Here is a 23,481-nt window from a genome sequence, read left to right as displayed (position 1 = left end):
TGTACTTCAAATTTAAATCCTGCTAAGGCCAACTTTGCCCTTCAATCTGAATTAATAAAGTACCAGGTCAATTATTCTCTCCAAAACCGTTATGAAGGAGTCCAAAAAAGAAGCATTCACAGCCCCACCAATTCTTTCCCCCCTTCACTCTGTCAACAGCCTCAGACTGATAGCAATAACCATTTTCTCTGTTGAAAGGTTTTATCAACTCCTCCTCCCAAAATAACTAGTTCTAACAGCAACCAATACATGTTTTATTTCAAAATCTTTTCTCCTTTCACCAAGATTAACCTATGTGTTCTAACAATGGAATTATTAACCATTCTGAACAATATACTCAAACTCTGCTTGCCCTCTTGATTTTCAAATATATTTACAAAAACCATTCTGTGTATGCTTGTAACCCATGTCATCCCTGTCAAGCATTCCCCACGGGTCTCGTTCCCCTAAATGCCAGCCCTCCATCACTCTTCTGTCTATGGCACTATTTGATAGCTGTAATTATTTAGAGGCAATATCAACACACATTAATCCTTACCCCTTTCTTTGAACTACCAGCTGCCTCCTTTCTCACCAACCACTCCCCCCCCCACACACACACACCTTTCTGTACCTTCAGTTACCTCTCTCCTCTGCCATACTCCATTTTAACACCTCACATATCTGCTATCATTCTCAACACTCTCTTATATCTGCCATCACATACCCACTCACCCTTATTTAACCACTACATCTCCCTCCTCACCACTCATCCCCCTATTTTCTGATCTATTGACCACCCTACCCCATCATTTTTATCTCTTAACTTATCCCCCACCCTTTTCCATACTGGCATTTCCCATCAATTATACCTCCACCCTTGTTCATCATTCATTACATTCACCTCTAGCCTATCTCCAGCCAGCTCTTACTCTCTCTCCTCTCACACTGAAAATATTCACTCACCCTTCCCACAATGCACTCAGTATCCTCTCTTATGCTCACCTCCTTGTATCTTGAGATTTTGCTCTGGCACTCATTTCTATCATCTTTATCTCTTTCCCCAGCTATTCCCACCCACCCCTAAATAATGTAGGGTAGTTATGTATCCACTCTATATCAAGACACCTATGCTTGTCCTAGCCTACTTTAAAACCACCTTCCCCTTTCAAATAGTCAACCTGCCACTTAGTAGCAAGAGCTTTTTCCTTTTTCCTTATTTTCTGCCTTGCAAATTACCTGACAACTTCACTAGCGCACACACACACAATTCACACAGTGATTGGCATTAGGAAGGTCATCCAGCTGTAGAGACCATGCCAAAGCTGGCACTAGAGCTTAGCACATCCTTGCAGCTCACCAGATCCTTCAAACTATCCAAACAATGCCAGCAAGGAAAACAAACATTAAATCTTTTCCTAGCAGCTTAAATCAACAGTTTATTCTAATATCTTTCTCAACTCTCACAAACCAAATCCAAATCACTTCAATCCAGACAAAATGCTACATAAAACACTATCACAACATACAAACTGCTCCATTAAGTTTGTCTTACAAGTTAGCAGAAGACTAGGCTTATATAAAAATGATTTACTTTAGATATTTCTTAAAATGTAAAACCTCCACCCCCACCCCACCCCCAATTATTCTCTACATTCCACACACTTCTTGAATTTCAAAAACTAAATAAGGTTAAAAAAAAAAAAAAAAAACCATAAAAAAAGATAAGACTCAATGCAAAACCAATACATAATTGCAGCCATGTATAATATTCTTGTCTCTTGCCTAGAACATCTACTCCAGTTTAATAGAATTACTCTGTACATCATTTTCAAAAACAATAGCTGTAGTAAAAGATAAATAAATAAAAAGTGAAAGAGTTTGATGAAACTAGAGCTGGTCTACACTGATAAACAACAGTTCCCATATTTTCTGCCATAAAAATCAACATTAGTACACTGTGTAAACTTGTAAGCATTCAAGCAGTATCATCGCTGTCTTTCCAAATCCTGCATGGAATTTTTGGCCCTCTGAAGTTGTCTTGGGATTTTAGTCAACCTAGCTTTTTTAGCAGTAAATTTTGGTCTTATACACATTGCTACAAAAATTGTCACTGGATTAATCTATCTACAATTGTCTTCAACTATTTAAACAGCAACAAGATCTGACAAACCAGCACACACTGGACACTTCAGATAACTACCATATCATTGCCTTATTCTAAATCTAATTCTGAAACACAGAAATCAGCTTTTCCATATTCTAAACTTAAAACATGTAATCTGCCTGACCATTCAACTAGCCAACCTGAAATGCTGCTCTGACCATTTTCTTTGCCATCAATCTTTCTCTCCAGTGACAACTAGTACAATACAAAATAGCCAGTATCATGACCGACTTACTTTCCAATACTACATACCTGTAGTAACTTGCTCTCAATAATGTTGCTGTAGCACATAATAGTAAAGCTTTTGATAAAGACAGCGAGACACACATCTATTTCACTTCCTATCCATTAGACAGCAACCTCATCACTTAGATTGGCAATTAATTACTTTGCAGTTCAATTTATTGTAGACTCAATAAAGGCTCTCTTTCTTCACTCAAAGATGTGTCATCTTTAGTTCTCTTCATCTCTTCTAACGACACACATTATGTGACGATAAGCTTATTCATTCCATTCACATATAATTATCTGTTAACACTAGCTGCTCAGTAAGAACCTTTCAGCAGAGCTAAATTTAGCATAAAAATGCAAACATAATCTCTGGAAAACAGAATATTTTCCCTATAAACAATTCCTAATTATTAATTTCATATACCTCACTCCCTGAAACCTTTCTAAAATAGTCAAATCATTCCTTATAAAAAAAAATTTTGTTAAACTTACAGGTTTCACAACCCATTTCTTTCCATCATTTAGCCCACAATTCAAACTAAATTCAAACCGAAATGGGGGTTGCATAAATTGCTGGTGTGCCTTTTAACAAAATATATAAATATGTAGCCACTTGAATAGATATAAAATATAGGCCACTTAAAGGGGATGGAACCTGAAGACAGAGACCCAGGAAGACATGAGACGAAGTATTAAAATGCCAATCTCAAGACACAGAGCCTTGCAAAGAAGGTGACAAAGGACAGAGATATCTGGCACCTTGCTGTACTCAAGACCTGTCTGCCACAGCAGAGCTGATACCAATGATGTTGGTGCCATATAAAAAGCACCCAGTACACTCTGTGGAGCAGCTGGTATTAGGAAGGGCATCCAGCTGTAGAAACTATGCCAGCTCTGGTCAAACTGTCCAACCTGTGCCAACATGGAAGACAGACATTAAATGATGATGATAGCCCTTTACATTTTCCTTATTGGAACATAAATATTTTGTCATTAATAGAGCAAGAGATCCAAGTTGTCCCCTACATACTCCTCCTCTATAATCCTACACTAAATCCTGTAGGTCTTTCTTTCCTCCAACTGGTCTGTCAATGTTAAGTTGGATCTATCTTTTGATCTGCTGTGTAGTTTTAATTAAGGGATGATCATAAGTCCCCTCCTCCAGCACTCCCTGCCAATAATCAGTAATCTTTCACTGTCAGTTTTTTGCTTTATATTATTCTTTACTTTCAGGTGGTAACAGGAATCTCTGACAACTGGCAGAATAGATTTGGAGGAATTTCTTAACATTAATCATATCAACTCAAACAAGACAGTGTTTCTCATAGGGGAGGGCACAAAAAAACACAGCTGAGTTGAGGGCTACAAGGTTTCAGAAGGGAAGCGGGGGGGGGGGGGGGGGTGCAGACTAACAATTCTTTTAAATGTTTCAGCCAAGAGGCTGCAGTCATGCTAGAGCACCATCATTACTATGTTTAAGGGGATTAAGATGGTTTTAATCAATTAAACTTGTCCAAAACCATTGCAAAGAAGGAACATATGGATGTAAACTATTGCCTTCAAATAGGATGAAGGAGGTAAAAACTTTTATTGAGGATGGGGAGAACTCTGGTATTTATCTACTGTACCAGCTGGTTTGGGGGAAATTATTCCCAGTGGAAAAACCATTCTATAAGTGAATTTTCACAGTTTAAAAAACTTTCCACGATCAGTTTTATGTTTATAATTATTATAACAAAAAAACCTCAATGTATTAAATTTCTGGTTATTTAATAAAGACATTGATGATGATGATGATGATGATAATAATATTGTTACTATTCTAACACCTGCTCACATACATCTTAGAAACATTTTCCAGCAATTCTGTTTTGAAAAGTATTTGATACTTGATATTAAGAAGTTCTAATGTTTGGGTCTTGTATTTCACAACTGGGATTAAGTCAAAGAATCTTGGAGAATCCACCTCCACTACTGACTTGGTCCCCTTGGTAATGGAAGCTATCAACCACTTTTGATGGAGTCTATTTTCTATGCATTTTCAGTGTTAACTCTACCTGTGCACCTTCCACACACAAAGACTATCTTCCCTGTTAACCTTCCTCTGAGATTGCTGCACTTATGGAGTTACTACCTACAGATCAAGCAGGGCCATCTACCTGAAGGGATTTGGGATTTGTCTGATCTCCTACTTTGGTTTTTACTAGATTGACTCTATGGCCCTTCCATGCCTGAAATTTCTCCTCTGGTTCTGGTAGTGATTCAGCTACAAGAATAAGGACATCAGCATAGAGAAGCTCCCAGGGGCAGCCCACCTTAAAGTCCTCTGTTATTGCCTCGAGGACTATGATGAACAAGAGGGGGATGAGGATTCATTCTTGGTGAACTCTTGTACTCTGAATTCCTCATTATACTTGTTGCTAGCCTTCACCTCACTAATACCTCTCTTCCTAATTAATTGGGTTATGACCCTTTCTGTGACTTTCATCACCTGGTCCAGCAATTTTATGCTTCTGTAATTATTCTTGTCAAAGGCATCACCTTTGCCTTTGTAACAATTGACTATAATGCTGCTACACCAATTGTTAGGTGTAACTCCCTTGGGTGACTAGGCTATATTCTACTCCAAAGTTAATCCACAAGTATTTGTAGAAGTGAGGCAAAAACAAATGCTATATTGCTATCCGTAGCATCTCCACCACTCTATAATAAGATATTAATTGCAAGTGTTGACCCTTTTTGGTTTGGTTTTTGTCTCGTTTGACACACATTATTTGAGCAGGAGACTTTTGTTGGAGTCATCTCTGCCTATCACTTATTCAAACTTACAATATTTTAGCTATGTAAGACTATTTTAAAGAATATAAACACACTGTCTAGAAGATTACACAATATGCCTCACAATTTAGATCTATCTCATTAACATTTGTACAATTTAATAAACAGAGATTTAACTTGTAAATAATGTTCAAACAAACAGTTTAAATATTATATTTGCATAATGGTCCAGAGTAACAAGGGAGATAATTTACAAGAGAAGCTATCAACTGTATTATAGTCTCCAAATACAACTGTAGCCACTTATTGTTATATAGCCGATCTATTCACCAGTTTAATTGGTTGCTTCCTCCACACAAATTTCTGGCTTTCTGCATCACCATCATTTAATGTCTGTTTCCCCTGTTGTCATGGGTTGGACAGTTTGACAGGAGCTGGCCAGTTGGAAAGCTGCCTGGGCTCCATTTGTCTGTTTTGGCAGGGTTTCTATGGCTGGAAGGCCTTTGTAACGCCAACCACTTTACAGGGTGCTTTTAATGTAGCACTGACGCCCACAGGACTAGGATCTCTCGGCTGAGAGAGGGAGGTAGGGGACACGCCTGGCTATGATTTTACTTAGCTTCACATGTCTTCTCAAGCACAGCTTGAGATAAGGTCCTAATCTCCTCTGTGAGGCCCAACATCTGAAGATCCTTTCTCACCACTTCATCCTACATCCTCCTAGGTGTACCTCTTCCACACATTCCCTCCACAATTAGAGAATGGCACTTCTTGATTCATACACACCACATGACCATACCAGCACTGTCTTCTCTCTCTCTCTCGCATGCAATATTTGATGTCTCCTACACAATTTTTCTCTCAAAAGACACTTTGTTGTACTGCACACAGACACATTTCTCAGCCAGCTGAGACTTTCAAGCCTTTCTATGTCTTTCTGCACTCATAGCTCACCTTTCGATTATTACAATTTTCTATTGTCTACAGATATCATACCTCACTAGAATTTCACAAAATTAAGTCAGATTTAACAAAGTTTTTTTTTTTTTTTCTTTTATATAACTAAATTTAAATTTTCTGATTAACAAAAAATATAATAAAACCTAAAGTGCTTACATGCAAGATTTTGGGGCAGAAAATATTAAACAATGAATTAAATCTACAGGGTGTTCAGACTAAATTTGAGGATTTAAAAAATTTGTCTTTTTCTTTTTTTCTTTTTCAGGAACAGCTGATGTATTGGTGAACAGCGTTGAATTTTGGAAAAGAGTTGTGTATCATGGTGGTTCTTCACACCTGGCATCAAAATGCTAACATCATGATAGCTGCTCAATGCTCTGAACATCACAAAGCGTTGCAGGATGTGTAAGATAGACAGCTACAAGGGTGACTGCAAAGCCATGGCAAACGAGAAGGGGCACAGAAGGCATTCTGACTGTGTCTGCACACCAGAATTCACTATGTAAAGCAGCTGCTGGAGACTGTAGTCAAATCTAAGCTGGAGAGGGTTGCCGTTGGAAGGCCATAGGTGTGGTAGTAGGATTCAACTCCTTGCCATGCCTCTGGAAAGAGAAGTGATTGTCAGAAAATTCCTTACTGTGCAGGGTGTGATTGAGAAAGCTACCAACCACTCTACTTGAACACAAAGGCCAAGCTGGTGGCCAAGATCAATAAGGTCTTCTAAGATCTTCCCAAGGACACAGTGAGGAATGTATTCACCAAGTTCCAGAGCTGTCTTGAGGACATAATGGATGCTGAGGGCAGCTACTTTGAGTGAACTTATCTCCCAACCATAATATAGTTGATATTTTGGGGTTTTTATTTTTTGATACTTTTATGTTTAGTTGGGATATTGTTCTCTTTTCCTTTTATGCAATCTGTCAAATTTAGCCCAAACTACCTTATAAGTCCTTCATTCCGAGAAACAAACTTCTTTTTTTATACTTTCTCTTATATGAAAAAGAAAATTAAAAACAGTTTAATTTTCAGAAACCTAAATCCATGCTACAATAGAGAGAGACATATGGAAATTTGAAAAGAGTGGAAGATCATACAATTTATTATAGAGGAGGAGATACACTAAATCATGAAAAAAAAAATTGGCAAATGCCAACAAATGAATACATCAATTCAATGTGGAAGGGAAATAAGAAATCCAGTTGCTTGAAACAACATGATCTAGTGAGAGATAATAGAGAAAGCAAAGATCAAGTAGAATACAACAGGGAGATATTGTGATACCAAACTTTATTCAGACATTCTAAATCCATGCCCTATAACAACAATTATCTAGAGATTGATAATGAAATAGAGATTAACAATCAAATGTTATAGTCTGATTTAAATTACATAAATAATTGGGTTGGGACCAGCACAGAGTTGAAGCCTATATCATTAATTTACTCTCTGTTGTTTGCTAGTATACTACTGTCTATCTGCAATTTCTTCTTCTTCCCTGCAGTAAGCATTAAAAACACAAACTATAAGTTCATAGGCTTCTTCTACTTGGTCTAGAGCAGCTATAAACTCAAAATCTAATCCATCATCTCCACTAAAGCTTGTTAAGAAATTTATTTTGAAAACATTCTGCACTACTTGACAAACCGTGTGTGTGTGTTACAATAATGCAAATAACTGAATGACTGATTATAAAATGGCCGGTCTTACTAAATATGATTTTAACAAACTGTCATAGTCGAATATTTTAGAGAAGAGTCAGTAATTTCTTCATAAAATTAGATTGCACATTCTCTACGTAACTCTGGTGTTTATTTGAGGTAAGACAGTCAGGCTCAAGACATGTGAAATAATCATTAATTGCAGACATGACCAAGAATGCTAGCAAGCCTCAACACGGCTTCAATTAACTGGTTGGATTGAAAATAGCAGTGCAAAATATTTCAGACTTTGTTAAATTAATTTCTTGAAAACTATTATAATACCAGCACAAAGACAATAATAGATAATGTATGAAAAACTATCAAACTTTATAATCAATATTCTTAACAGATAATATATGAAAAATAATTCAGAACTTAATAGTTGTCCATTATACTAGATTTCCTCAAAATAAACATTAAATATTAAAATATAGTAAAAACTCGAACTTGGAACATATTACATCAGCATGCACACACACACACACACACACACTCACACACTTTAGAGAATGAAGCTGAAAATAGTATATACTCCTCTTTTCACTACAGCTATGCTTGGACACAATCAAGAAAGTTTTCGTTCACTTAAAACCGAATTTACACTTTTTTTCCATGAGTGCAAAATCTTAAATGACATTTAACTAAATTTTTTTTTTTGGGGGGGGGGGACAAATTATAGAATAATTTAAAATCCTGTGCTAAGCATGAATGAACAAAATGAATCCGTTTGTCATAGATTCCTAAATTCTTAGGAAATATATTTGACATAAACAAATATAACATTTCAGACATTTTTAAAAAGTCATTTATTTTCTCAACCAACTTTATTCTTCACCATCATTACTACTACTACTACTACTACTACTACTACTACTACTCATTTCGAAAATTAATTACTTTATAATACTAAAACTAATTGCTATAGATTTCTTCAGTTTCATTTTTTGAAAATCTCAACAATTGACAATAATATTTCACACAATTATTATTTTTTTTTTTTTATAAATAAACTTTACGAATTATTCAAGTTCGTACTATTTAACAGCTTTACGTAACTCGGATTTTTAAGAGAAAAGCTTTCATGTTTTTAACTAAATAAAAATATTGAAAACATTTGAAAGGTGCGTTAGTTTATTTCCTCTTAACGACTGGGACAAGATTTGGTTCGGCAAAACATGGAACACTAAAAACCCTAACACGTTATTTAAGGTCTTGATTACATTTAGTACTATTAGAGCAAAATCATGGCAAAAAAAATGTGACACAGACTTTAAAGAATGTCGAGAGAGTTTAAGCAGCTCAGAGGAAGATTGGAGGGAGGGGTAACTAGCTTAGCTACAAAAACTAACAAATATATTAAACAGATCAATGAATAAACAGGTAGAATCGCTATTGAACAGTTTGCTTGTATAACTGATACAAAATATTGATAGCTTAACTCTACACATAGATTATAAGTTTTGCTCTCGTTAAAAGAAATCAGAGAGGGAGAGAGAATTAGTAACATGTGGCCAATTAAATTTAATAATAATTAAAATAATCACTTGATGTGAACCAAGCTAAGGAAACCAGTCTTTTAAACATCATTAAAACAAGTCTATTAGTCATTTGATGAATGCAAAATATTCGAAATATTTACGCTGAAATCGAGTGAGTGAATACACCGCCCTAAATGTCGAAACTACAGGAAAAGGAGTTTATAACGGGAAAGAAAAAAACATTAATAATAAACTGGATTAGATTTCGGGAGGTAATTTCGCCTACACACAAGATATGTTGGTTATTAAAACATGTCACTAATTACTTATATGATACTTGGACCAGAAATATCAATTTACAGTAGGACTAGGTCTTATAGTTTGTCTACCATCGTTTCGAGATCGATAAATAAATACTGGGGTCGATGTAATTGACTATACCCGAGGAGGCGGTGCCCCACCATGACCCCCAGTCCCAATGACGAACTAGTCATATAGAAGCCTAATTAGAAAGATCAGTTAAAACAAGTCAGAAAAGCAAGGTTAGTGTACTTATAACGAAAAGCTAGTGGAGAAGAGAGTTATGACAAAGGAAAGAGGTCTTCAGATAGACAAACAGCTACAGTAATTAAAAAATGTCACAATACTAACAATACAAAATGACAGGTTTGTTACAATAGGTTTGCGCCAGAGGACAAGTTTACATTGTAATTTACTGTAATTGAGTCTTCAACAGCTGAAAAGAAATCCGATTTCGTCACAACAATTGTTTCTTACATTAGAGTGAAACCTGCGATTTTTTTTTCTTCGTAGAGAGAGAGAGAGTACTGGTTTTAGTGACCTTCATATATATTTCCAAAGAGTATTACATTATTTTCTTACATACCTGATTTTAAAAGGATAGAAAATAGTAATATTCATACAGGAAACTAGTAAAACGGTTCCAATTGGCAATTGAAACCAAGTTGGAAGTTTCAGTTCACCGAGAATTTCTCACAAATGACTGTCTTTATAGCCTCGGTATATCTAGGAAGTTATAATGTCCATGTTTTTCCCAACGACGTCACTAATATGATGAAACAGCTTAGTTGTCGTCAATCTATTTGAAATCGACTTGCATAAAATCGATGTTGGGACTCAATTGATTAATTGTGAACCAACGGCAAGAAAAGACAAAGTTAAACATAAACAGATCTAAACCCAGAACCCCATATTAGCCTCTGTGTTACTCTCGCTAGAATACTCTCTTTTAATTAGACTAGAAACCAGATTAGGTTGGTTTTTTTTTACAAAATGAAAATAAATGGATATTGTTTTTATAAAACCCTAAAAACATGCAACTGAAAGAGATACCGGTTCAGGTCTTAAACAACCCTCATCTATTTCCGTAAGCCCTCTTGAACTTCCAATCGAACAAAGCAATTATGCTTTAGGTTTCTTCTTTCTTTCTTGAACCAAATATATATATTTTTAAAAAAACATTTAAGTTGTAACATTCATACATTTCCCAAGACCAGATGAATCCAATTCGCCAAGTCACATGTCCTCCTGTCCAGACACAAAAGTCAAACATTTGTAGAGGAATGAGATTATGATGGTGAGTGGCGATATTCAGCTGCAGGTCAATCCTAAACTAGCGTTCCAGCCATGACAATTCCATCTTTTGTAGGAGTATCTAATGTGCCGTTCTTTTTCTTTCTTCCCCTCTCCCTCCCTAACCCCCAAGACAGTGGGTTGGAATATTTAGGACCGTTGCCTGCTATGATTCGCTTGGAGATGATATCGCTGCAATCACAATCACAGCAAATGACAAATATTTTCATCTGAACGAGGTTGTTTGTTTTGTATTTTTATTTGAAGATTTGAATAAAATTGACAGAAGAGAAAAAGGAGACGGGGGAGAGAGAGCTGAACAAACTCATTTATTGTTAATATTAGAGATTATCATCCACCCGACACATAAAGCACTTCAAAGATGGAGAATACTCGTATTTCTTTGATACCTCGAATATCAAGTAGAAATTCAATTTCGTTTGAAAGAAAAATAATTTCAATATAATGTTCTCCTCATTTGGCCAAGTTAAAGGAGAAGTGAGGGGAACTAAGTAAATGACTATTGTGAATAAAGTATATTTGTAAAGAGGCGAAGTCGAAATGTAATCGGTCAGGACCAGTGAAACAATGTCACGGTCTCGTTAAACACTCTGGAACAGGTTGGCTAGATTTGTAAGAATATAGATTTCCTGCACAGGAATACGGCTTCAGATTTACAAAGAAAGGTGAAAATAATAAGAGAGATGTTCTTTTCTTTTTTTTCAAGGGCATCAACGACGAGTGAGAAATATGGTTAACTCTGTGTCATATATTATTACTATACAGAAAAGGAATGCCAATATTTCAATAGATATCGGATATTTTAATTTCGTCACCGATAGAAATTAATTTCTCCGATAACCTCTGACAATTCATTAGAAATACAATTTTCTCGAAGAACCACCTAACATCTGAGAATGATGAAATATAAAAATCGGTCGGCAAACACTTGTACAGAAAAGAGAAATTTATTGAATAGATCAGTGTACTGGTTATATATATATATATTTCATGACAGCTCGGAGAAACTATATTTAATTAATGGTAAAAAAGAAACGTTGAAAAGTCGGACAAATGAGTCTGTACGATCGTACACACCATTATATGTATGTATGACTATACATACATGTAGTTGACACACCCTTCGAGGATATAAATTCTTTAATGGCTGTGGTGATTGTTTAAAGCAACAACATACAGTTGAGGTAGAAGACAACTTTTACATCATGTTTCCCTTTTTTTCTTTTCGTTTATAATAGGAAAATAAGAGGTGAGCATCGGTAACGACAAAAAGACGGGGGAGCCGTAGTGGGCGTAACATCTACGAATGGTTTATATATATATATCTGTATATACAGATATATATATATAGGTTCCCTACAGGGAGATGGTCAAAAGCTTTCCAAAAACGACTACCTCATTACATTCCAAAGTTAGCCAGATTTGGTACGAGTCGGTAAAAGAACGACCGAGAAATAAATTAATCAGTTTCGCCATCATGAATAGTAACGAACGTATCGGTGATGGTAAGTCAGCTATTCTATATATATTGGTAGGGTATCGATAATGTATATATATATGTATATATATTATATAGTTGACTATATTACACATATAGACGTGTCAAGAGCTGCTAACATTACACACACACACAATATATATATATATATATATATATATATATATATATATGGATGGTTGGACGTGTCCAACGGGAGAAAATAGAATAAATGTGTATATATATATTTTATACACAAACGTACATAAATCCTCCTAATGGATGAAATATTCAATACCGTTTTCCGACATCCTTGTATAGCAGCAGTATCATAGCAAAAATGATAAATTAAGGAGAAAAGACAGAAGAAAAATGAGAAAATGAAGGAGATGTGAGTTTTTATGAGAAGAGAAAGGAATTGCTGAGAATAAGAGAGGATGATGTTGAAGGAAGAAGCTGTTTTAATGAGGAGAGATTAGTTATAGAAGAGAGGAAAAGAGAGATTGGAGTGGAAAATGTAGACATGAGAATAGAATTGGGAAAGGGATTGAGAGAGAGAAGATTAGTTAAGAATGGTGAGAAATACTTGAAAAAGAAAACTGACAAAAGAACAAATTAGGTAGAGATGTCAGGGAATGAGTCTGCCAACAATATATATAGACATAACAGGGTGTGTATATATATTTTATATATACATACATTTTATATATATATATCCACCTTCTTTTCATACATTTGTCAATTGTAGACTTTTAGTTCGTTTTTTTTTTGTTTCGAATAATAAAAAAACGATCACAAAATGACTATAGTTTAATAATTGTTTTAAAATGATATTAAAAGCCTTCGGTGGAGATTTAATAGAAGATATAATAATTAAGAAGAAATGGAAAAGAGAGAGAAAAAGGCTGAGCTGAGTTCTCGTCGAGTTGTCAAAACAACGTCTTGTGAGGGGGGGGGGGGAGACGGTGGAAGAAATGAAAGATTTATCATTAAAATAAGGTTTAAAGTGATCGAAGTTAACAAAAAGAAATTGGAAGAGATTGAAATATTCGATTTCTAATTAAATAAACAATGGACATTTAGGGTATGGTGTACGTACCTTTAAATAAATAATCATACTCATCGTCCTTCGTCATCGTCTACGTTTTCCCGTAAGGATACTAGCTGTAAACAAAAGGCTCCTTATACGCTTCAGAATCACAAAAAATTAAAATAAAAAGTACAAATTAATTTTGAAAGAGTCTAGATACGTTCTATATTTATATTTCGTTGATACGTCGCCGGATGGCTAGGATTATTTCAATTATTTTGGCCCTATGATATTTGTTACTTTCTCTAAACGGATATATCAATATGGCGTCCCTTTTAACGCCCCTTTGCTATTGCGCATACTATGACGTCATGTTTGCGCACCCGGAAGTCAACCTCTAACAAGTCACCATTACACATCTTGACGCCGCAGAACCGTCATTGAATCGACAGAATTATCAGAACTTTTCGGGTTTTTTAGAATAATCGTTGGGAAATAGATTTACTGCTAAGTACACTTAACAAAAAAGACAAAAGATAGTGTATTCATTTTTTGATGAAATACAAAATTTACAACGAAATGTAGAGAGCAAAACAAAAGCAGAACCGCTTTCGTTGCTTTTTCAGTCGGATTCGGTGAAATTTTCAAGGAGAAAAAGAAACTATTTAAAATAGCTTGTATGCCCAGAACCAAAACTGTAGAACACCCGAATATAATAATGGGTCTCTTTTTTTTTTATAACTTAGATGAAGAGTTATGGAGCCATATGTTTTCGATCGACTAGGGCGATCTTTCGGTACGATTATCTAAATATAGATCGCCGACTTGAGTTTAGTTTACAAATTAGTCTCGTGTATTTCCCTCCTTTAAAATAAAGTTGAAACTTGTATTTTAAATGTCTCCTAACTAACGATACAAACTAGTTTCATGATGAAATACACACTGCATTCATTTACTTAATAGCCAGCTGGCAGAATCTGTACTGTGCCGGACAAAATATTTTAGCGGCATTTCTTCCGACTTCACATTCTGTGTTCAAATGTTTGCAGTATTTAGTTAAAGTTGCTTACGTTCTGTGTTTAAATTTTGCCAAAGTTAGACTCTGCCTTTCATCTTTCTGGAGTTAATAAAATAATTTACTCAGGTCAATTTTCTTATGAAGCATCCTAAATGTGGATAGAATTACACCAGAAGACCAACATTGTCTTTTATTTCTCTGTAGCATTAATAAATAAAATTAATATATGGGTTTAATTAGTTAACTATTCCTATGAAATGGTCTTTTGGTTATTAAAAAACAAGAATTAAAATAGTGGTGGTTTTTTTCTGGTTTTTATTATCATTCCTTAAATATAAAAAAAAAAATAAGTTATATAGCTTACTGAAATATTCCAATATCATCAGAAAATTCGATTACTTCGATGATAGGTTAACCCCCCACCTTTTTTTTTAATAGTGTTTCATTAAATAAAGAAGGACAGAAGCCATGATAACTTTTTAGGGCCACTGAGACTTGTGGGATGAAGAAAAGAGCTTATCCTCTCACCATGTAACAGAATCAATTCCACTAAAAACATGAAAGGATCAGGAGGTGTTAGTGGTGTTGGACATTTGATAAATTTTTATCAGCTCAAAGCAGTTCCTCTCATAGACTTGTACAGCTTTCATCCCCCAAATTTCAATCTGGAAATATTGGTTGACCTGAGGCTGTGACAGAAAGACACTTGCTCAAGGTACCAGGTAGCAGGATTGAACCAGAAACCATGGGTTTGAAGCAAACCTAATCACACAACCATGCCAAGTGTAATAAACTATAAAATATAATCTCAGAAACTACTTTACTTCTACCAAATCCACTCACAAGGCTTTGGTTGACCCAAGGCTATAGTAGAAGACACTTGCCCAAGGTACCATGCTGGAGGACTGAACCTGGAACTATGTGGTTGGAAAGCAAGCTTCTTACCACACAGCCATGCCTGTGCCCCTTGGTTTATATATATTTTAATGTGAGGGGCTGGGGCATAGTTTTAACAACTGGATGCTCTTTCTATTACCAAATAACTGGCGGCACACATTCATTTTCTATGTTTCCTTCTTCTCTCACTTTCCACGAGACAATCCATAATTTCAGGCCTCTGTAATTTATCTCTTTAATAAATCTCCTTTAATCATTATTTCAGCTAATGAGTATCTTATTTATTATTAAGGATATCATGTCCCTACTTGATCTGATTAAACAACAACAACAATGTTTTGTAAGATTAATCCATCCTGAATTTTTAATATTTCAGCAACAATTCTTGAAAGACCAACAGCCATTACCTGTCTTTGTGTCTTTAATTGTTTTTTTCATCCCTCCCCCACCTCTCTCCCTCCCTCCCTCCCTCCACTAATCCTTCCAGTTAAACTCAGTTCACTTCATTGTGACACTCTCTCACTCTCACTTTCTCTCTCTCTTACACACACACACACACACTCTCTCTCTCTCTCTCTCTCTTCTTCACTCTCACCCTCCTGGACATTTATATTCTTTTCCAACAAATTATTACATTTAATTCTTTTTACAAAATTCCAGCATTTTTAATGAGAAACATAAAAGCAACAGGGGTAACATGGCACAAAAACATCACAACCAAACATTTTACACTTCCTAAAGCACTGACCCTAACCCTAACCTACAAACTTCACGGAACTAACCACAAACATTCCACACAAGGTCTTTCCTCAGACATTTTTTTATTATTTTTGTAAACATTGTTTCCTTGAAATTTATTATGGCTTCCTTTGGGAGAGCAGGAAGAGGTGCTAACCACAAAGTAGTAGGAGAAGATATGCCCCCCCTTTTCCAAAGAAAGTTTTGAAAACAAAAGCACAGATTAAAAAAAAAGAGAAACAGGAAAAAAAAACTTGATGGTAATTAAATCAGCAGATTCAACTACAGACATTTCAGCAAATACAAATGAATAAACTACTTTGGTAATAAAAGCAATGACAACTTTATAAAGTTGACAAGCCATACAAAAATGGTGAACATGAGAAAGATGTGTGGAAGTCAGATGTCAAAGAGTGCTTCTTTGCATGAGGAATCTGTTGAAGAATCAGCAAGAAAGACAGGTCCTCTCAAGAATCTCGTGTTGCCAGACATTTTAGTCCATTGTCATCCATCAGGCCATGCATCTTGAGATCAGTCTTCACTATTTCATCTCATGGCTTCCTAGATCTCCCTCTTCTACAGGTGCCATCCATTTTCAGTGATCATTGCTTTTTTATACAGTTGTCTTCATTCATACACATCACATGGCCAAATCAATGTAGTCTTCTCTCTTGCATGCTACATTTGATTCTTAGCTTCATTCCTCTCCAGTCTATACATTGTCTACATTCAGTGTCTACATCTCTCTCACCACAGAGCATAGCCATTCATACACAAGCATCATACAGTCTGCCTTTCACTCTGAGAAAGAGGCTTTTTGTTGCTCACAGAGTTAAGAACTCTTTAAACTTTCTCCATCCTGTTCTTATTCTAGCAACAATACTTTCAGAACATCCTCCACCATTGCTAATTTGGTTACCTAGGTAACAGAAACTATTTATAATCTCAAGGAAGCATCCGGAGCATTTGAGAGAATCTAAGTCCCATGTACTCTTAGTGCTTATTGTTCCTGTACAACTTCCACATACAATGAGGACTTTCTCTCTTAACCTGTGATTCCACTGCACTTCCTAACGTTCCTATGTTGTTGTTGCTGTTGTTGTTATTATTATTATTATTATTATTGAGAGAGTCATTAGTATGCCAGACAAAATGCTTATCAGTGTTCTCTCCATCTTTTCAAGGTTGACTTTGCTTTTCATTCTTTCAGGGTGAATGAATTAAGAACGAGTGTTGATGCAATCCAAAATCCCAACTGCTTCTCCCAAATTTCAGGCTCTGTACCTGGAGTAGAAAGAATCGTCATAATTATTGGCAGAATTATTAGCAGACCGGATAAAATGTTTAGTGGCATTTTGTTTGTCTTTACATTTTGTGTTCAAATTCTGCTGAGGTCAACTATACCTTTCAGGGTCAAAGAAATAAGTACCAGTTACACACTGGGGTCGATGTAATTGACTTAGCCACCTTCTTCAAGATTTCAGGCCTTGTGCCTATTGTAGAAAGGGTTGCTACTGTTGCTGTTATTGTCAGATATAACATAATCATCATAATATTATTATTATTATTATTATTATTATTATTGTTGTGTATTTTCATCATATAACCAAGTGCAGCATCATGTGTCTTGGGTGTCATGTTTTGTTCTCTTAAAGTATCGGGAGAACTTTATATATGTAAAATATCCACAAGTACAATGTTCTGAATGGTGTGTGTGTGTGTGTGTGTTTATGCTTGTGTGTGTGTGTGTGTTTATGCTTGTGTGTGTGTGTGTGTGAGATAGGGTTTTCTATTTCTATTTGTCTCCATTTCTTTCTTACCATTCCCACGGTACCTGTTATTATGGGGATTGTTTCTCTTTTCACTTTTCACAATCTAAATGTTTCTATTTTGCAAGTCTTTACATTTGAATTGTCTCTCAATTGTTTTCAGAAATAATTGATGCATTCGATCATTTCTTTTGCTAGTGGTCTTTGACAATAATATATCTGAAGAATTTGTTTGTGTAAATCTGAATATACTAGACTATCATCACTTTGCTATTGTTCTCTTATTTCATATGCTTTATCTAGTATGATATTGTTACTCTTGACTAGTTTTCCTCTTTCCAAGGTTACTTTGGCACATTTTTCTAAACTGAATTTCATATTTATTTCTTTAGTAAGTCCATGCACTATCTGTAGTAATGTTTCTAATTGTTTATCATTTGCAACGTACAGTTTTAGATTATCCATATACAAGAGATGGTTGATTGTTTTCTGTAGCAGTTCTATTCACATCCAGTTCTGTTTAGCATGTCAGTACCATGTAGAACAAGTCTTCTGGGAATATTCCTCTTCTAATGGGGATAGCTTTAGTTTTTATGATACACTCTTTTGTCTGAAGCTGCAGCACTGTTTGCCATTTTCTCTTACAATATATATTTTCACCTTCAATTTAGTTTACCAATTGTTGTTCAAGCATAAAGGATATAAAAACATTCTGTTGTTCTGTTTACTTGTTGACATTCCTATTTTTACCCCCCACCCCCACCCCCACCCCAACCCCTTCACACACACACACACACACACACACGCCACATTCCATGGGAAGAATTTCAGCAACCTCTTTTCTTTCCTCCTTGTAAGGTGTTGCATTAGTTTAAATGTGTCAAAATTAAGTGTAGACTTCCTTTTAGGGAAATGGTTCTAATATCAGAAAATTTCACACACAAACTGAGATAGCAACAGAAATCGAGATAGCAACACAAACATATACATCTTTAAATGCCATATAATTTAAATTTATCGAGTCTGACAAAGAGTTTTGAAATTTTTACTTGAGTATTTTGAAAATTTGTTACTTATGAGAAGTTTTGATTTTCAAATCTGATCCTAAACATTTCAAGTTTTATTTTAATGATTAAGAATAAAGTAAGCCTGTTTAACAAAAGTCTGGGACAGATATATAAAAATGGCTATGTTTGTATTTTAATCAACATGTATTGCAATAGGATACAGCACTAGAAATACCAAAGCACACATTTCCTTTTTTAAAAAAAATGTGCTCTTTTTTGCTTTAATGTACTTTATTCTGGATGGACTTATTCTGAATTTGTTTACAAAAACTGGTGAATGATAAATTCTTCTGCCATTTGGAGATGAAATATTTTTAAGGCTGATAACAAATTCTCAATATTCTAAATAAATCTTTCAACAAGGCATGGCGTCAGTTTTGTAAGAAGAGTGTGGAAAACATTATTTGAATTGAGTTGTTAAGAAATGAGTGTCATCTTTGGAAGTACAGTAACAATTTGAGGTATGTTTCAACATTATTAAACCTCATCAGTAAAACACGGTCAAACCATTCCTAAGACCTTAATTCTTCATATATTGTTTAATGAATGATAAGTGTATTAATTAACTGTTGTGTATTGACTATAATTATTAATTACTGTGAATTCTAATAATGATCATCACTCTGGTGTTAATGAATGGGCAGCAATTAGTGGAATTATGTTAATTAGTAAGTTTAGAGATATGTACACATACTTTATTATATGTTAGAAGTAAAGCTTTTAACTTACAAGAGTTTGTATTCAGCTGACTGAAAGAGAAAGTGAACAACTGCTGAAACCTGAAGACAAAATTGATATTAATATATTGTTTTTAAATAATAATTAGTTAAATAATGAAAAAAAAAATTAGTCACCCAAATCAAGTACCAGTAGCTTTGGTCTGAAATGTACTGAAATCTAAGCTGCTTTGGATTTAGTTCTTTAAAAAGTCACCAATCCTGATTTTTATACTAATAAGCATTTTGCTGCCCGTTTTCCACAAACTGTAAGGACACCAAGACAGACACTATGCGATTGCTCAAATTGCTTGAAATAACAGCCAAATCTCTCTAAAGAATCATCTTGTTGTCTTAAAAAATAAAAAAGGAAATATTTGATAATATGGTTGTAGATATTTATTAAAAATACATGGTGGTCATGGTCTGGTTGCCTTTCATCATAATTCTATTTGATCAGAACTAAACAATAACACCTGAAACATCCACTGTAACAAATACTTGTCGTGGAAAATATAAAATTAAGCATTCCTACTGCAAGGAGTTTAAATTTAAAAAATAGGTTTTATAAATCAATGGACTCATTGTATTAATCCCAGAGATAATCTTTGAATTTAATCTTTAATCTAGTGAATCCCATCTGTCCTTCTTCATAACCATCAAATTTATTTAATGTTAAGGGCACATTTTATTAATATTTTACAATAAATTAAACATTTTGATTTTATTAGAAACATTATTATTGAGATCCAGGCTTGGTCTAAACTTTATGTGTCAGATAGAGTTAGTATTATGCAAATTAGCTGCCTTGTTGTATTATGCAAATTAGTTGAAATGTAATGTAAATAAACTAGTTTGTTGTGTATTAATGCTTACGTGTGAGTTTGTGAATTAGCACTGGGAATTAAGTTGATGCATTGAAGAACAAAAAATGAAAGAAAACTACATGGCTTGACATACTGTAAAATGCAAATGTGAGGTGAGGTTAGTGTTGTTGATCAAAAATATACAAGACCATGATCAAAAGCACTCCAGCCATAACATTCCAATCAAATATTATGTATCTAGGAATACATTTTCCAATGTGTCCTTGCTCTTTTCAAAATAATAGGGTGTAGAGTGATTGAGACTCAGCTGCTACTACTAGCAGATTGAGCTACCATGCAGAGGCTTTTCCGTTGCTTGTGTATCATAGTATATACATGCTTTATGGTAGAGTGGTGTGATGTAGTGTTGATATCTTATTGTTTAGCCCTAGGCAGGATCAGCATTGGGGGTTCCATGTTCCAAGCTAGCCCTACAATATGGGCCACCTTTTCCCAGTCCTGCAATATGCACCACCAACTTTCAGTTCTACAATGAGAATCTCCTTCTCCCACATCTTCCAGTTATCCATCACCCTTGTTACACTAATTGGAAAATTCAGTCAAAACATTTCAGTTCTTCCCAAACAAAAGATCTGGTTTTAAGGCCACACATTATCACTGAGGAAATTTGTTTCTGAGCCAAATTTGCAATATTTCATGACCAGGCCATTACACCATACAGGCTGCTCATCATCTACCTATGTCCCCTATCTTTCATATTTCCTCACTTGCTTTGTCCTTGTGTTTTTAATTTTATTGTGTCTCCTTGAATTTAATGTTCCAGGGGCTTCCTTGTTTGTGCAGTGTTGGCCCTGGCCCTAGATCAATTCTGACAGAGCAGATCTATGCTTAAAACAAGGTAGCCAGGAGCATCCCATCTTACTTAAATTGTGTATCAAGGACATTACTTTCCAATCTATCCATTTTATAATATTTTGGGGTGAGATTTGAGGGATTTAGGTGAGATTTGGTTTCTTTACATCCCCACATCTCAGTGATTTAGCTAAAGAGGTCAGTAAAATTAGTACTAGGGTCAATTTGTTTGATTAACTTTACAAAGCTGTGCTCCAGCATGGCCACAGTCAATGACTGAAACAAATGAAAAAGTAACACCTTCACTCTATCTACACCATTTATCTGGATGAAGAAATTCTTCTGTTTATTGTTGTTATTGTTGTAGTAGACTGTAGCTGCAGCAGCAGTATCATTGGTTTGACTACAGCCGTTTGGTGCCGATAGCATGGCTACTGCAGTTAAAAATTCAGCAAAGCCTAAACAGCATTACTAGTGACAGGAATTCTAGAATGTTCCAGCAGAAGCGAACAACTCTTTCATTGATTTCCATTTCCAGAAATTTCTAGAAATGTTTGATTTCCTAAAAGTAAAAAAAAAAGAAAGTCGGCCATCACTTTATGGAGAAGAACTGAATTTGCTGTGTGTGTGTGTGTGTGTGTGTGTGTGTGTGTATGCTCATACACGTACACACACACACACACACACATATAAATATTTTTGTATTGTGTTACGATAGAAATGATTTTGCATGAAACCTGAAGAATGACCCAAAACTTTTTGGAGAAAAGATATTTATTATATTTTCAGAAGAATTGCAGTGGAGTAACTTAGGAAAACTTACCAACAGCCTTAACAAAAAAATAAGGGACCTGTCCCTTCTAGGTTAACTCTAAGAGCAACTTAACCAATCACTGATATCAGCCAAGTGAGCGTTATTGCTGGAGAAGTCAGCATTGTCCAATAACAAAGAGGAAGAGTCCAAAAGTCATATTGCCATGGTTTGAGAATATGTCCGGCCAATGCTTTCAGAGTTTATAACCACACACACACACACACACACACAAATATATATATATATATATATATATATATATATATATATATATATACCTGTTTATCACCACCTAAACAAGGGTGTTCGATAACAACAGATGATTCTGCTATTTTAACCCCAGGAGGACACTTCCTGCAGCTGATTATTTAGTGTGCTTCACACTTGATTGATATAGTTCCAAGTGAGGAGAGATCTCCCTGCTAGCCTAGCTCAGAGACCACCTTGTGTGTGTGTGTGTGTGGGGGGGTATGTCTATATATATATATATGTGTATATATATATATACATATATATATATATATATATATATATATATATATATATATATATATATATATATATATATATATATATGTATATATATATGTATATATATATGTATATATATATGTATATATATATGTATATATATATGTATATATATATGTATATATATATGTATATATATATGTATATATATATATATGTATATATATATATATGTATATATATATATATGTATATATATATATATATATATGTACATATATATATATGTACATATATATATATGTACATATATATATATGTACATATATATATATGTACATATATATATATATGTACATATATATATATATGTACATATATATATATATGTACATATATATATATATGTACATATATATATATATGTACATATATATATATATGTACATATATATATATATGTACATATATATATATATGTACATATATATATATATGTACATATATATATATATGTACATATATATATATATGTACATATATATATATATATGTACATATATATATATATGTACATATATATATATATGTACATATATATATATATGTACATATATATATATATGTACATATATATATATATGTACATATATATATATATATGTATATATATATATATGTACATATATATATATATATATATATATATATATACATATATATATATATATATATATATATATATATATGTATATATGTATATATATGTACATATATATATATATGTATATATATATATATGTACATATATATATGTATGTATGTATATATATATATATGTATACATATATATTTTTATTTATTTATTTATTTATGTGTTTCAGCCAAGTGGGTACGG

At 34.2% G+C, this 23,481-nt stretch overlaps 1 protein-coding gene across 1 annotated transcript in view; it reads right to left on the bottom strand.

Moving 5' to 3' along the window:
* LOC106881041 (ras-related protein Rab-11B) overlaps positions 1-13,776 on the bottom strand; it is a 33,218-nt gene extending 19,442 nt beyond the window's left edge. Inside the window, exon 1 of the mRNA XM_089366351.1 lies at positions 13,484-13,776. Within this exon, the coding sequence (XP_089222477.1) occupies positions 13,484-13,520 (37 nt within the window). The 5' untranslated portion in view covers positions 13,521-13,776. The remainder of the gene's footprint in view (positions 1-13,483) is intronic.
* Between the last annotated feature and the right edge of the window lie 9,705 nt (positions 13,777-23,481).

Source organism: Octopus bimaculoides, chromosome 18, assembly GCF_046866305.1.
Source record: "Octopus bimaculoides isolate indiv1 chromosome 18, ASM4686630v1, whole genome shotgun sequence".
In the NCBI taxonomy this organism is placed as follows: domain Eukaryota; kingdom Metazoa; phylum Mollusca; class Cephalopoda; order Octopoda; family Octopodidae; genus Octopus; species Octopus bimaculoides.
Note: the sequence above shows the minus strand (reverse complement) of the source record. Positions and strands in the feature narration are given on the sequence as shown.